General features: G+C 52.7%; 3 protein-coding genes across 3 annotated transcripts; 2 read left to right on the forward strand and 1 right to left on the reverse strand.

Moving 5' to 3' along the window:
• Positions 1-1,211: 1,211 nt before the first annotated feature.
• HD553DRAFT_324776 (uncharacterized protein) lies at positions 1,212-4,530 on the forward strand (the record flags this gene model as incomplete). Its single annotated transcript, XM_046181525.1, has 6 exons — positions 1,212-1,951; positions 2,167-2,237; positions 2,587-2,729; positions 3,373-3,422; positions 3,806-3,859; positions 3,882-4,530. 6 exons carry the CDS (start codon positions 1,212-1,214, stop codon positions 4,528-4,530), a joined length of 1,707 nt encoding a protein of 568 aa, XP_046035809.1.
• Positions 4,531-5,255: 725 nt separating this feature from the next.
• Positions 5,256-8,943, forward strand: HD553DRAFT_57993 (uncharacterized protein). The gene is made up of 11 exons (XM_046184333.1): positions 5,256-5,655; positions 5,716-5,802; positions 5,903-6,044; positions 6,168-6,610; positions 6,694-6,968; positions 7,047-7,405; positions 7,475-7,585; positions 7,652-7,740; positions 7,804-8,265; positions 8,333-8,699; positions 8,764-8,943. The coding sequence occupies exons 1-11, from the start codon at positions 5,351-5,353 to the stop codon at positions 8,776-8,778; spliced, it is 2,655 nt and encodes an 884-aa protein (XP_046035810.1). The 5' UTR covers positions 5,256-5,350; the 3' UTR covers positions 8,779-8,943.
• Positions 8,944-8,981: 38 nt separating this feature from the next.
• Positions 8,982-13,685, reverse strand: HD553DRAFT_57998 (uncharacterized protein). The gene is made up of 9 exons (XM_046184334.1): positions 13,053-13,685; positions 12,138-12,713; positions 10,800-12,056; positions 10,506-10,728; positions 9,917-10,437; positions 9,746-9,849; positions 9,480-9,681; positions 9,310-9,410; positions 8,982-9,252 (listed from the first exon to the last, which is right to left on the reverse strand). The coding sequence occupies exons 1-9, from the start codon at positions 13,500-13,502 to the stop codon at positions 9,201-9,203; spliced, it is 3,486 nt and encodes a 1,161-aa protein (XP_046035811.1). The 5' UTR covers positions 13,503-13,685; the 3' UTR covers positions 8,982-9,200.
• Between the last annotated feature and the right edge of the window lie 451 nt (positions 13,686-14,136).

Raw genomic sequence — 14,136 nt, forward strand, 5'->3', positions numbered from 1 at the left:
CAGGGGTAAAAAATACTCCAAACCCTTTGCACCATTTATGAAGCAGTTTCGGCACTGATTGGCCGGTAGAGTATTACGGTGGCAGGCTGAGTTGTATTGTGCATATCTCAGGCTTTCTTCTCTTCTTCTTTCCTATCGATCATACTAGTACAGAAAAACTGACCTCACTGCTAGTTCTTCTCATGACTTTGCATCTGAATAGAAAGACGTCTTTTCGAACCGGTGTACATCGAAGAAGCCGCTTAGCCAAGCAGAGGTACAGGTGGATAGCCAGAGAGCATGTGTAGAGCTTGGACGGGCAGGTTCAGGGACACATCAACGTTGGAAGCTAACTGTTCAACATACCATTGCATAAGGGCGATACAAATTGATTCTATATTCATCGAGAAGCTCGGTTGTTCAAACTAAGTTCTGGTACCAAGAAAACTAGACACGTGCGCGTAATACAGGAAAGTATACATGATTATCCCAATTTAGATGAATCGAAGGTATCCCGTCCTCTTATGTAGCGCTCAGGTTTCCTGTCGACTACACTATAGTGGTGTACTCCCTCCGTGTTCGCATCTGGGGTGGAAATCCTGACTTACCAGGACTGGGATCTATTCCAGCTCATTCCGCCAGAGCAACTTGACTTTGAACACTACCTTGCGTCTAGTGGAGACTGAGGAGGCGAGACCTACTCACATGATCAGCATGACGGCGCAGAGAAATTAGGAAAAGCACGTGTCACCTTAATACGAATACAAGAGTGCAACATTGTAATGACCGATACGCTGGCGATACTGCAATCTCCGTCGTATTTGACGAGTGACTGTGGGCATTGCGCGTCTCGGCAACGACAATGGCGAATGTCAGGGAAGAGGGGTCGAATAGCCCTTGATCTTTGTTGATATCGGACCTTTTCGTCCTCACCGCTCAGCTGACCTGATGTATAGCTTCTTGGTCTACCTTTGTTCAGCTTCTCCGAGTCCCCCTCGGCCTTGTCTCCTGATCTGATGGCAGGAGACCTGATGTCACATGACCCATGCCATCTGTAGCGTTGAAGCAAGGGGTAGGCGTATCCCTTTCATAACCGTAGACAAAGTCCAGCTGTAGGACTTCGCCGCTGAGTATATAGTGCCCATCCCAAATCAACCGCCCTCGGCGAACGGCTTCTTTCGATATCTTGCATATTCATCCACCACCCTTTCAGTATCGATACGCATCACGAAATGGCACCTCCGCACCTTGTACCATCTGCTTTGAGCATGCCCAACAGCGTACCCCCGGGCTCTTCCAATGACCTGCCGGGGGTCATCTCCTCCCAAGGCAATTCTGGGTTACAGGGAGCCGATAGTTCCCGGTATACTCCAGCTTCAACGCCCGTACCTTCTACATATGATGCCTATGAAGAGGCCGGGGTGTTCGCAAGCGAGATCTCCGAGCAAACAAAGCTCGTAGCGGATGGCTTGCTCCTTCCTGAGGATGCTGAAGGTCTCACTCCGGCAGAGCTGAAGCTCTACAAAGAGGGACTGAAGTCGAAAGGCTGGATCTTCGTACGTCGTGAGCCGGACCAGAAGCGTAGCGAAGATGGTTGTGTTACCGAGACTTGGAGTTCTGGGAACACGTTGATTTGGTTGATGTGCGTGGTCACATTGGCCGGGACCAATTGCTACTTCGCTTACCAGAACGACAAGAAGGGCAGGGAACTAGCTGCGTTGAAGATGAAACACGAAGCCGCCATGAGGTACATTGGAGCATTATTGCAACCGCGTTCCACGCAGAACAGGGCGCAAAACGATGAGGCTGTGGACGAGCTGGTCGACGCAGTCAGAGCTCCTCCTGCAGTGCACGACCCTGCTTCCGGCCCTGCGGTCAGCGGTAGCAACCACCCTCCCGGTTCGCCTGTCAGACAACCGGAGGCTGATGGTGGCGATCCCTTCGCTGATCCTCCCCACGCTCATGTTGCTCGGTAATTCGACTCGATTGCAATCGCCTTGAGCGATCGCAATCTACGTTAGCCACTTCAAGCCCTTGAAAGTGACGGGAACAAAAGCTTTGTACACCAGACTAGCTGATCCAAAAAAGATGACTGAAATGTACACCCACCGACTGATTTTTTGCCTCAACTTTCCTTTTCATCGAACGAGTATCTCACGCAGAACCGGGACTTTTGAGGGAGGATAGACTCCCTAAGCGACGTCGATCATGGTTTGCGAAATTCTTATCTCTAGCGCGCAAACGCAAGTGGCATGCTGGTGCGATGCTAATGTTGATTCTAGCCCAAAACGAACACTGCTGATCTGAGATCACGGTGATACTTATGGTCCTGACCCATTGAGACTTGTACGACATGACGTGTCAACCCGGTTCATCAAGATAACGATCAGCGATCACGCATCGAACCCGCACCCCGCGTTTCAGGTGATCGGATTGGTACCGGCGGAAGCAAATCGACTGTGTCGCGCCGAGACGTCTTGTTGCGCTTGTTGCGCGAATCGCCGAGCGAACAAGCTCAACCAGCATACAGGGCGGACAGTTGGTCTTTGACTGCCTGTGCTATATGTGCTATAGAGCTGGCTCGGATTACTGTGTTGTCATTTGCAGGACTCGGTGTTTCTATCGGCTTAGGATCCGACGATCCTACTGATCTGCGTTTATCAAATCACTACTGTCGGGTGCTGCCCCAGCTACTACCGGCCCAGAGCCTCAGTGACAGCATGCCAACGACGCTTGAGCACTCAACACCTGTCGGCCGCCTTACACCATATCCAATAGTATGATCAGGTGTCTCAGCCATCGTCAGCCTTGCTGATCGCAGTTGTGCTTATGATCTGCCATCATTTCCTTACCGCTGTCGTGAAGCAATCATTCAACAGCCTCAGGATCTGTGGGACCTATTCGGTTGTTCTATTTTGAAAGACCGATGCTGGATTTCTTCTCGGCCGTATGCCAAGTTGTTGGTTGTTGTATCTTCGAATCAAACGACAAAATACACTAAACGATACCGTCATCAAACGATACCATCATTCGCCCTCAACTCCTTTTGACAGCGAGATGACGCGGCCACACCCAGGGCGATCGGGACCTCTGACTTCGAGCTGGGGCAGGAATGCTTGAACAGGTCAGGTCTGCAACCAAAAACACTACTGCATCTCGGCCACCTGACAGTAACGATTATCTCGAATTCGGACAGAGGGATATGTTGCCGCCGCCCGGGAATCACGAGAATAGGCGTCACCTGCTGAATTGTTCGAGCGAATCTGACCGATGTTGGCCGACCTGAAGACTGGAAGAGGTACATGTTACTCCGCCCAATGACACAGGTATGATCACTTCTCGGAACCGTATTCAGCAGCAGCTGATTTCAGCCAGTTTGATCGGTCTTGCTAGACTTCTTTGGCGGAATGGGCCGGTTTCATTGAGATCGATACCGACGACAGGTGGAGATCGGAACGCCGGTCAAGCAGAATAATTCCTGACTCAGACCAGTTGCCACCGTCAAGGTTCTTGGAGTTCACCTGTCTCTTAGGGCCTGGTGTCTCATCTGAGCGGAGTTGACGCGTGTGGACTTCAAGGTCATCGCTCGAGATGAATCGGCGAGTGAGACGCGCGGGCAATTGAAGAACCTCGACTCAGAGATGGCAAGCCGATCGAGGTATCAATGGAGGTGGCTAATAAGGGTCATACCGTAGACTTTGGTTCATGATTATATATCCAAGGCGTTTTGATCTGTCTGGTCAAATATTCAGCTTGCAATCTCGAGGGTTTACCAACTCACGACACTTGAAAACGACTGTCAATAAATTCAACCTCCTTTCAACAGCTATGGCTCCTACAGTCTCGATCCAATCTACACTCCTCGAAACCATAGTGACAGGTGCGACTTCTACTCCAGACAGCTGGCAATCTAGCGCCCCGGGGGATCCTGGTATCGAAGACACCTTGACAGAGGCAGTCACTGATGACAACGCTCCTATTTCACCACTGTCGGAGATAACTTTGGATGATGAACAGATCGAGACCCATAGGTTCAATCTTGAATTGGGCAAGGGAGATCTAAGTGAGCGAATCAAGCAAAAGCTACAGCTTCCGTTGGATTCACCTCTGACCGTGATCGAGACGGATCTTCATTCGATCAGTGGGGGTCGAAAAGATGCAAGCGCAGCCCGTGGTCTGCTGAACAGGTCTACGCAGAAAACTAGTGGGCCAGACTACAAAAACCCCGGCACGATTGCGTTCTTGTCCTACGCGGGAGGCATCGTTGCTGTATGCGCTGTCATCTATGTATGCATAGGCGCTTCCCATTATGGGCGCAAGTTGCGGCGCTCCCGAGGAAGACGATGGCCGGGAGCCAGAACCATGGGTAGTCCTCATACTGCATCTCCAGCGGGACAAGCTCCGGTAATTCCGGTAGAGAGCATCGAGATGGAGGCGATCAAGCCGGTCACCGACAAAGGAAAGGCTCGGATGATCGATCAAGAAACGGCTATGCTGGAAACCCCTCCCGCTTCATTGGCTCCCACTCAATGCTGCTCGCATCATCACTAGCTTTGTACAATAGATCTGCTCATGCGTTGAGAAATTTAGAAAGTGCTGTCAGCGTTCTACAGTATCGATACTGCTGCGCATGCCCTTGATTTCACTTCGAGCTTGAATCGGAGCAAGATTGGATATAGTTCGTAGTGGAATGTTCATCTTGCTACTCTTGCTGGGAATGTGGCCGTTTACTTAGATAATGAGGAAAGTTTTGTTGGTTATCGAGTTGATCGCCGTTGTATAGTTTGCATGAAGATAAAATATACAAAAGGGGATCAGGAAATCAGTCCAGAAAACCGTATCAGACTTGTGATTCACAATGTACAATCCGGCTCAGAACGGCCTACCCTACTGGCCGCCAACAGTCGCGCGGTAGGCATCGAACAAATGGTGAACACGAGAGCCGTGCGACGGCGTCGTCGATCGACGCGTGCGTAGGACGGATCGCAAGCCGGCGCTGGATTTATTTGACAGGGATCGCTCATCCCAGCTGTCAGAAGAAGAGGAAGATATCTACCTGTGAAGTCTGCATCGGTTTCTACATGATTCACTTGACCTCAACGCTCGCCTTCTCAACGCCGATATTGGATGAGAAGATGTCAGTCTCATGCCGTAAACGCGCGAGGGGAGCAGGGGGATGACGACAGACGGGAGGTCAAGCAGGGTATATGGGTCGACATGGACAAGTTTCGTTGATGTGGTAGCGAAATCATATCCATCCCCATCTCTCTCTGTGCTCCTGGCACTCCCTCGAAACGTTCGAATCTTCCTGCGAAAGCTTACACACCGGAGCAGACTATCGCCTCTCGAGATCGGTCCTTAACTACGCGACATGGACCTCGACGCCGAACCATCCCCCCCGACGGCCATCCACCTACCCCCCTCTCTTCCATATCCTATCACCCTGACCTCCCTGTTCACACCTGTCTCCTCCCAAGTTACCAAAGGAACCAAGGCTCTTTCCTATACTTATACTCTCAAGGACGATCTGAGAGATGGAGCGGATGTGAACACGACGGATAGTAAGAAGAGAAAGGGCCAGGAGAAGGGGTATGCAACCTGGGAGATCCCTATCGATGGGGAAGTTAGCGAGTGGGCGAGTGGGGCTAAAGTGGGAGCTGTTATCAAGGATGCTAGGTCGGTCGCCTGGTCGTAGCTAGTATTGGTGACGGAGCTGATGGGAGATGGGGATTGCAGTCAACCGATCATATACATTCAACAGCCTTGTGCGCACCCGGTACAATTCCACGGAATGTGTGCCATCTGCGGAGCAGACCTCGCCTCGTAAGCCTTTGCTTCACTTGTGGTCTTCTCCTTTTGAATCATTCACTGACCTATCTTTGTGTATGTCTGAACCATCAACCTATTCCGACGACGACTTCAGACAAGAATACACAACCCCAGCAACGACCAATAATAGCTCAGCACGAAATTCTAACCCCAACGGCAGCTCGACCGGTGCGAGCGGTTCGGCGGGAGGGGTGGAGATTGAGCATAATGAGAGCGGTGTGAAAGTCAGCTTGGAGGTAAGTCTGCAAAACAAGCTCTTTTTGGCATTCCAAAGACTCGAGCTTACCCCTATTTCCTTTACTTTCTCCTCGCCTCGTCTCCTTCGGCTCCTTCCGAAACGACCTCGCAACAACCCTCAGAAAGCACACTCCATAGCCCTAACTCAACGAAACAATCTCCTCTCCACCCGTAAACTCATCCTGATCATCGACCTCGATCAGACGATCATCCAGACGGGGTGTGACCTGACAACGGGGAAATGGATGGACGAGTGTTGGGGCCCAAAGTGGGGGTTGGTGGAGGTTGACAAGAAGGGAAGGGGGGTCGTCCGCAAAAGCGGTAGCGAAGACGAGGACAAGGGTGCAAACGTTGCGGGGCCGCATGATCCAGCTCTCCTAGAGAATGAGAAGGAAGAGGTCAAAGAAGAGAGGAAGAAGAACAGGGAAGAGAACCCAAATGCAGACGCGATCAAGGATATTTGGAGGTTCAAGATGGACGATGAGGATGAGGTTGGGACGGACGCTATGGGGAGAAAGTGGGTGAGAAAGGGTAGACAGGGGGTTTGGTTTTATGTCAAGCCTAGGTCAGTCCTCCTGTATGTGCTTGTCCTTCGAGATTGTCAAAGGCTGACGTTTGGTTGGTGATACTCCTGCGACGTACATGTAGACCCGATCTACAAGACTTCCTAACCAAAATGTCCTCCCTTTACGAACTGCACGTATACACCGCCGGAACCCGTTCTTACGCCAACGCCATCTGTACATGCATCGACCCTACCGGCAAGTTCTTCTCCGAGCGTATCCTCAGCAGGAACGAGAGCGGGAGCGCGAGTACGAAGAGCTTGAAGAGGTTGTTCCCTACGGACGAGAGCATGGTCGTCGTGATCGATGATCGGTGGGAGGTCTGGGCGCATGGGAGGAATTTGGTCAAGGTGATACCCTGTAAGTTCAGTTTTTCGGGCATACAGACCGGGTGAATCCTCTAGGATGGAGGACTGATCGAGTTTTTGACATATATAGACGCCTTCTACCCGAATACTGGGGATATCAATTCGGCGTTCGTTGAACCTCGGGCCACAGACGTGCCTACCGGATCTCAAACTCCAGCTGCCACTGTCGAGTCGAGCGAGAAGACAGACGACCCTGAATTGGAGAAAAAGAAATTGCAATCCGAGGCAGCGGCCAGGGAGGTGGAGATCCAGGTAGCCGAGGCGCCTTTGGCCAAAAGGCAAGAAGAGCTCGACCGGCAGGAGGCCGAGGGGGCTGATGGAGATATGGTGGATGATGTCAAGATGCTTGACGGCAAGCCGGATGAGGTCCCGCATCACAAGCGTGCGGCGTTGGTCGACAACGACCGGGAGCTGAGGAGGATCGACAAGGTGAGTCGAATCGCTAGCTGATCTGTTCGTACTGGTGCTGATGGTAATGGTGTATCCGGATGCTTCAAGGTCTTGAACGAGGTCCATGGCAGGTTTTATCAGGCTTACGATCAGAGCGATAAAAGGGTCACGTTCCGACCGGCATCAGAGCCGACGAATAGCATACCCCATGACGTTCGGGTACGTGGAACTCGTCAGTCACCATGAGAGAAGTGAAGCTGATAGCTTGCTATGGCATGTTCGCAGCACATCATCCCGCACATGCGAAGAAAAGTGCTGAATGGCTGTGTGATATGCTTCTCGGGGATCATACCGCTCAATCAGCGCCCAGAAGAGTAAGTTGTCGTTTTTCTCGGCTCGCGTGCATCAAGCTAAATCCACCCTCATTCGCCTGGTAGCAATGAATTCTGGCTATTAGCGAGCATGTTTGGCGCTCGATGTCAAAAAGCGCTCGACAAGCACGTAACGCACCTGGTAGTTGCTCAGGCGGACACGCAAAAGGTTGGCCAGGCATTACGATTACCGAATACTAAAGTCGTCTGGAGGGAATGGCTACGGTTCAGCGTCGACTTTTGCGTTCGGCAACCCGAAGAGGCTTTCCAGATCAAGTCGTTCGGCCGATCAGGCGGGTCACCGCCACGGACTCCTAGCCGCAAGGGTAAAGAGCGGGAGACAGCTGAGACGGCTGTGGACACGTCACCGCCTACGCCTGATGTCACGGAGCGCCCACTGCCAGCCGCGGTGTCGGCTGGAGACTTTGACGATATCGACGCCGAATTGGAGGAGTTTATGGGGAGCGACGACGATGACGATGATGACGACTCGATGGCCGGGTCGGAAAGTGGTCAAAGCAATCTAAGGTAAATTGCCGTAGCGAGATCTTCACGTCAGTACATTGCTGATTCGGTAAGAAACCGCGACTTGCAGCCCAATAGCCAGCCCTACAAACCGTAAACGGCCTCGGAAAACGCATATGGACGAGAACGAAACAGCCTCGCAAGAACAGTACGACTCGAGTCCGTCCGACTCGGAAGAAGACGGCAAGATGGCTCAATTTTCGCCAGAGACTGGGTTGACAAACGTGGGACCTCCTGTCACGAAGCGAGCGCGCTATCATCACGACGATGACGAAGACCGGGATAATCAGTATGCCGATATCGAAAAGGGGATGCGGGAAGAAGACTATGACGAGTATCCGGATGAAGGAAGTGCGAGCGAACTGGACGACAAGGAAGAATATGACCCGGAGGACGCTGATGAGGAAGAAAAGGATGGCGAGGTCACAGTAGAAAAGGTAAGTTCATTTGACGGTTCACGCGCCATTACCCCCAGGTCACTCACGAAATCGTCCGACCTAGGCATCCATGACATAGCCCATAGGTCATAAATCATTGTAAATTCAGGCTTCGTCGCCGCGCTGCATCAGCATAACCTCATCAGGATTTCATGAACCGAGAATATCTCTTTTGCTGGCGCTTCGTCTTCTCAGCCGCTTCAGGGCATGCAGATCGAGGTTGCCATCGAGGGACGTATATGAACGTCAAGACTTGGCTTGGATAGCTTTGACATGGTTTAGGTACATTGGTTTGACTTTGGGACGTTGCCTGCTGAAAAAGATATTGAACAATCACCGCCAGGCATGATGTGGCACCGGCATGAATGCGGGAGACTTGGGATGTCAAGAATACCGAGATGCAGCAAAATCAGAAGTGGACAGGTCCGTCGGATATGAGCGAAACGAAATTATGTTGAAGACGAGATCCGCCGGCGCTGGCTTGGGCATTCCGACAATCGATCAGGTCGACGAAGGGGTCAGCAAGTCGCCAACGTAGACAGTCCGCAACGTGCTGAAGCAACCGGGACATCAGCGAGGTGTTTGAGCACCCAAGGCACATCCTACTCACGCATCGCCCATCGCCAGAGCGAGCTGTTGGCCATCGGGTCGCCATCTAGCATCAGCAATCGAGATTTCATTGGTCTCGAAGTGCTTCCTCTTTTGTCCGGTCTAGATTACCAACAACGAGGAAAACGGTCAGCACTGATTCTGAAGTACCTTCAGGCAAGGTCGACTTGCCTCGGTGTGCCAGATGTTCAAGTGACCATCGTCAGAACAGCTCATGAAGAAATCGCCTTCCGGGGAAAAATCAAGTGCCCGGATCTCGTCTTTGTGTTCGGTGATCGTGTAGAGGCAATGCTTGCCATCTTGAGCGTTGACGTCATACATCTTGATAACGTGACGGTGCTCAGGACTAGACTGAGGGTCTGCCATGGCCATACTGGACAGATGGCGAAATTACTAGTGAGCACACTGTGATGTCAGACGGCGCAGACGATACTCACGTAACAAGGAGGCGCTTTCCATCCTTCCGCAAGCGTGGACACCATTCGATCAGCTGAATGTCGCCGACGTGACCGCTTAGCGTGAGGAGCTCTCTCGGTTGTTTCTGTAGGCATCGAGCGGCGCACAATCAGTAAAGTTCGGGAGGTTTTAAAAGGGCCGGGTGAACATACGGCAGGATCGCGAGGCTCTGAAAAGATTTTCGCACCCTCATCCTCAAGTGCTTGCATATCCCAGATACGGACGGTATGATCGTCGGAACCGCTCGCCAGTAGCCGACGAGTTCCGGTCAGAAACGATCCGCTGGCAGGCAACTTGTCTTCTGGTCGGTGCTTTGGCGAGAATTTGCACACCAAGACCCGGTCTTGGTGCTTGGTCAAGGTTGTCAGCCGGTCGACGGTGTTGACAGAGCAGAGAACGACCGTGTAATCCTCTGAACATGTAGCAAAGATGTCATTGGTGAGCCAGTCGACGTGGTATGCCTTGTGTGGAGCGTGGTGTTCCCAGCTGTTCTTGAGCTTGATGGGTACGACGCTAATGTCCCAGACGCAGGTCTGCCCGTCGATATTGGTCGTCGCAAAGTAGTTCCCGTTGGGATTCCACGCGACGCAAGTAATTTCTCGCTCGTGCCGGTAGCCTGTACCTTGAAGCTCACCGTCCCCAACAAACGAGCGGGCGACGTTGGCTTTGTCGACTAAGTATGGCGTTGAGAGCGCGTCAGCATAACCTAGACTAGACGCATGATGAACATGCCGGGCTTACTGGTGACAAACGCGTTTCCATCGTTGTTCCAGGCCAGATCGACCACTGCATTCTTGGTCTGGAGGGTTCTGTGAGCCAATTCGATCGGCACCCTAGTCAACGAGCGGAGTTGCTGATCGTCTGGTTTCACTGGCTCCGCAAAATCCCAGATATTGCACAGTCCGTCTTGCGAGCATGAGATAAGCCGGGTGAGGTTCAGGGGGTTCCACGAGACTCGATAGATCTAGCGCACAGAAATGAATCGTTGTCATTATGCAGTCTATTGACATTACGGACTTGACGTCTTGAACTCACCCTTTTGGTGTGACCCCTCCAGCAGAGCATGCCACCAAGCTCGACCGGCTGAAGAGGATTGGGTTGGCCCTGGAAAATGACCTTGATGCCGCCACGGGCGTTCGGGACCGGAGTCTGGGATACGCTCCTCGGGTCATCTCTTTGACCAGACTTTTCGCTCTTGGTATTGTTCGACGCATTCGAGTTGCGCCTCGCTCGACCAGTCTTTTTGGCGGGCCGTTTGGTCTCGGCCTCACTTTCGGTCAAGGTAGATTCTGACACGACCCTGCTAGACTTGCCCGGTCGACCAGGACCGGCACCGATACCCAACGTCTCGCGCTGTTTACGTCCGCTATCGTGGTCACCGTTGACGACTTTGCGTCTCTTGGGCTCAAAGTCTTCGTCCCGCGACTTTCCTCGATCTTCCTCTCGCTTGATAGTCTTCTTCTCCTTGACGACCCCATTCGTAGCAACCGGACTCGCTCGATCGGTTTCTTCCCGCTTCTTGGCCCGAGCGACCGCGACGGAGCCATTGGGAGGAGGTAGATCGGTCTCGTCCGACGACATGACCCGCTTCTTCTTCTTCCCATACGTGGGCTGCGGGTTGACGACCGTCGGTGTCGCCACGGCAGGTGATGCATTCTGCTGCTGCTTCGGTGGTGGTAAGGTGTCTGCTGGCTTGTCTCGTTCCCGCGGTCGATCCTTGTCTCTATCTCGTTCGCGTCGCTCTTTATCCCGTGAGACCGATGTCGACGGACCTTGAACCTGGATATCCGGAACCTTCTCAACCTCTTCCAACTGCCGCCGTTTCCCTTCCCGGACCTTGGCCCGCTCGGGAACTTCCTGAACGTCCTCCATATCCACATCCATACCATCCTCTTCCCTCTCATCATCGTCAGTTTCCCGCCTCGCCTTCGCTGCAGCCTTTTCCCTCCTCTCCAACTTCTCCTTGCGACGCTCCTTATTCCGCTTGCGCTCCTCTCTAGCCCGATGATGCTCCTCGGCCCGCAATCGAAGCTCCTGCGCAGCTGCCGACTCCCTCTGTCCCAACATGCGCTCTAGTTGCTCTGCACGACTCCCTCCGGCTGCAGGGGGGAAGATGTCGTGTTGTCGAAGTTGCGCCTTTTCTTCCGGCGAGAGAATGGCGGAAAAGACGGGCCTGCCGGTTTTGTGATCGATAAGGTTTGGTGGAATGGTAGGTCCTTGACCGTTCCGTGGTGCCGCCAGTGTGCATTCGTGGCGAGTCAGCAGTGTGAACGGTGTGACACAAGGTGGTGGCTGGATTCACTCAGTATCAAAGTTAGCATCTCCGGTTCCATCGACCGATCGTTACCATATAAACGAGGATCCACAACTCACCTCGGCCCAACCCCACTGAGCATGCTTCTCCACCTCGTCCCACATCAACCCCTTGTAAAGATGCCTAATCAACTCTCCTCTCGGGACCGCCCTGAACCTCTCCTCCCTCGACCTCACTCCCGGTCCCAACCCCGTAGGTACCCCCACCGCCGATGCTGTATTTGTAGTCGGCCCGGGGGTCGAAGCGGCCGTCATGGGCGTTTTATCAGATCCTTTACGTTTCAACGCGGGTTTCTTCTTCCCTCCCTCTGCTGGAGGATCGGCCTCGTCCGCCCCGTCGACTTCCATCTTGTCCCCCTCGTCAACGGGATCTTCCTTGGCCTTCCCCTTTCCCTTTCCACCTCCTGTCGTGCCTGTCGAAGTCGGCGCGCTGGCATTCGCATTTGCGTTCCCACTAGGTCCGCCTTCCGCCGCTGCCCCTGCAGCCGCTCCAACACCAGATCCAGATGCGGGACCTCCAATGGGGAACCTCCCCGGATGATCCGGGTTGAAACTCGTAAACAACGGTGATCGGTCCAATTTCGATTCCGAGCGAAAGGTGTAGGCCGTGTGGGGAAAGGAGGATTCGCACAGATACTGTTGGCGATCGACGGAGTGCGTGGTGAAGCGGTATTGGTAGTGTGAAATGAACGGTTGTAAGATGAATAGCGAGAATGACATTATGTTGTGGTCGTAACCCCAGTCATCCGAAATGATCCACGCAAAGCAAGTAGTAGGATAAAAGCACAATCAGCTATCACATTCCCTCGCGTGACCGCGTAACATTCCATATTCCCGTCTTCCTCCTCTCTTCTCATCTCCACATCCACGTTTCTCTCACTGTTCGTCTCCCCCATCCACGGCCCCTCCTTCTCTTCACAACCGCCCCCCTTCGGAACTTAAATCCAACCCCAATTATGAAACCAAGGGACTCACCGAATAGATCAACACGTTCAACTCGTCACTACTAATAACCAACTTGGGCTTATGCTCCGACTTTTCCTTTTGACGCTCCAACAGTCTTCTTCTCTCTCGATCTTTTTCTTTCTCCTTTTCCTTTTCTTTTTCTTTGGCTTGTTGTTCTTTTTGTTGTTGTTGTTGGGCATCGTCCGCCTGCGTTTCTGTTTGAGTTTGACCATCAGGGAGGGTGGAGTTTGAAGGTAAAGGTGTATTCGAACCAATCGCTTCGGCTGTATTAGCACCTTGTTGTTGTTGTGCTTGTGCTTGTTGACCCTGAGCTCCGCTCGAAGAAGACGGACGAGAAGTAGGAGGGTCCATCCCCGGTAGACCCAGGTTACTGACTACCCTCGGAGTCGGGGTACCGGTATTCGATCGGCCTCCGGCCCCGGAGTTGGGCTTGGAGGATGATGCTGTAGCTGTGGCCATCGCAAGGTCTCAAGCACTATCGTGCCTCGTCCTTGTTCCCTGAATCCTTGAGTCGAGTGTGGATACTAGTCGTACCGTCCGTATGTGGAGGAGTAAGTGGTCTAGGAGTTTATACCTTCAGAGCCAATAAGCCAGGACCAGATCCCGAATCAAACTCGTTCCAGCTCGGTTGAAGTACTACCTCAAAGATCTATGTGAAAGGCGATGTCGGGACCACCACTTCGTCGACAGTTTGAACCGTCCTCTTGGGTCGAAAGGTAGTTTCCTCGTTCGCCGCTTCTTTCTTTCCCTCTCTTCTCCTCTTCCTCTCCTCGTCGAGGAAAAAACACGCCCAAAGCGGGACGAGGGTTTCGAGGATCGAATTCCCCTAAAGAGACTCCCGATTTCTGCAGCACACGCTCGAAGCTCTATCTTCTTCCCCAGAGCTGGCTAGTGTGTGGATGCTGTACCCTCGGTTGAGATAGCCTATCGGTGTTGTAGTAGTCTGGTTGCAGGGAATGAAGATGGGTCGAGATGGTCGCCCATGTGGAATATGGGTCGTTTTCTTGCCCAAACGAGCAACTCAGACAGGGCTGAGACTCGACGTTGACCTTTTAGTAGGTGTTACATTCCGGGTCACAAAACGGCTTATTTT

The sequence above is a fragment of the Filobasidium floriforme genome, assembly GCF_021052385.1.
Source record: "Filobasidium floriforme strain CBS 6241 chromosome Unknown HD553scaffold_14, whole genome shotgun sequence".
Taxonomy (NCBI): domain Eukaryota; kingdom Fungi; phylum Basidiomycota; class Tremellomycetes; order Filobasidiales; family Filobasidiaceae; genus Filobasidium; species Filobasidium floriforme.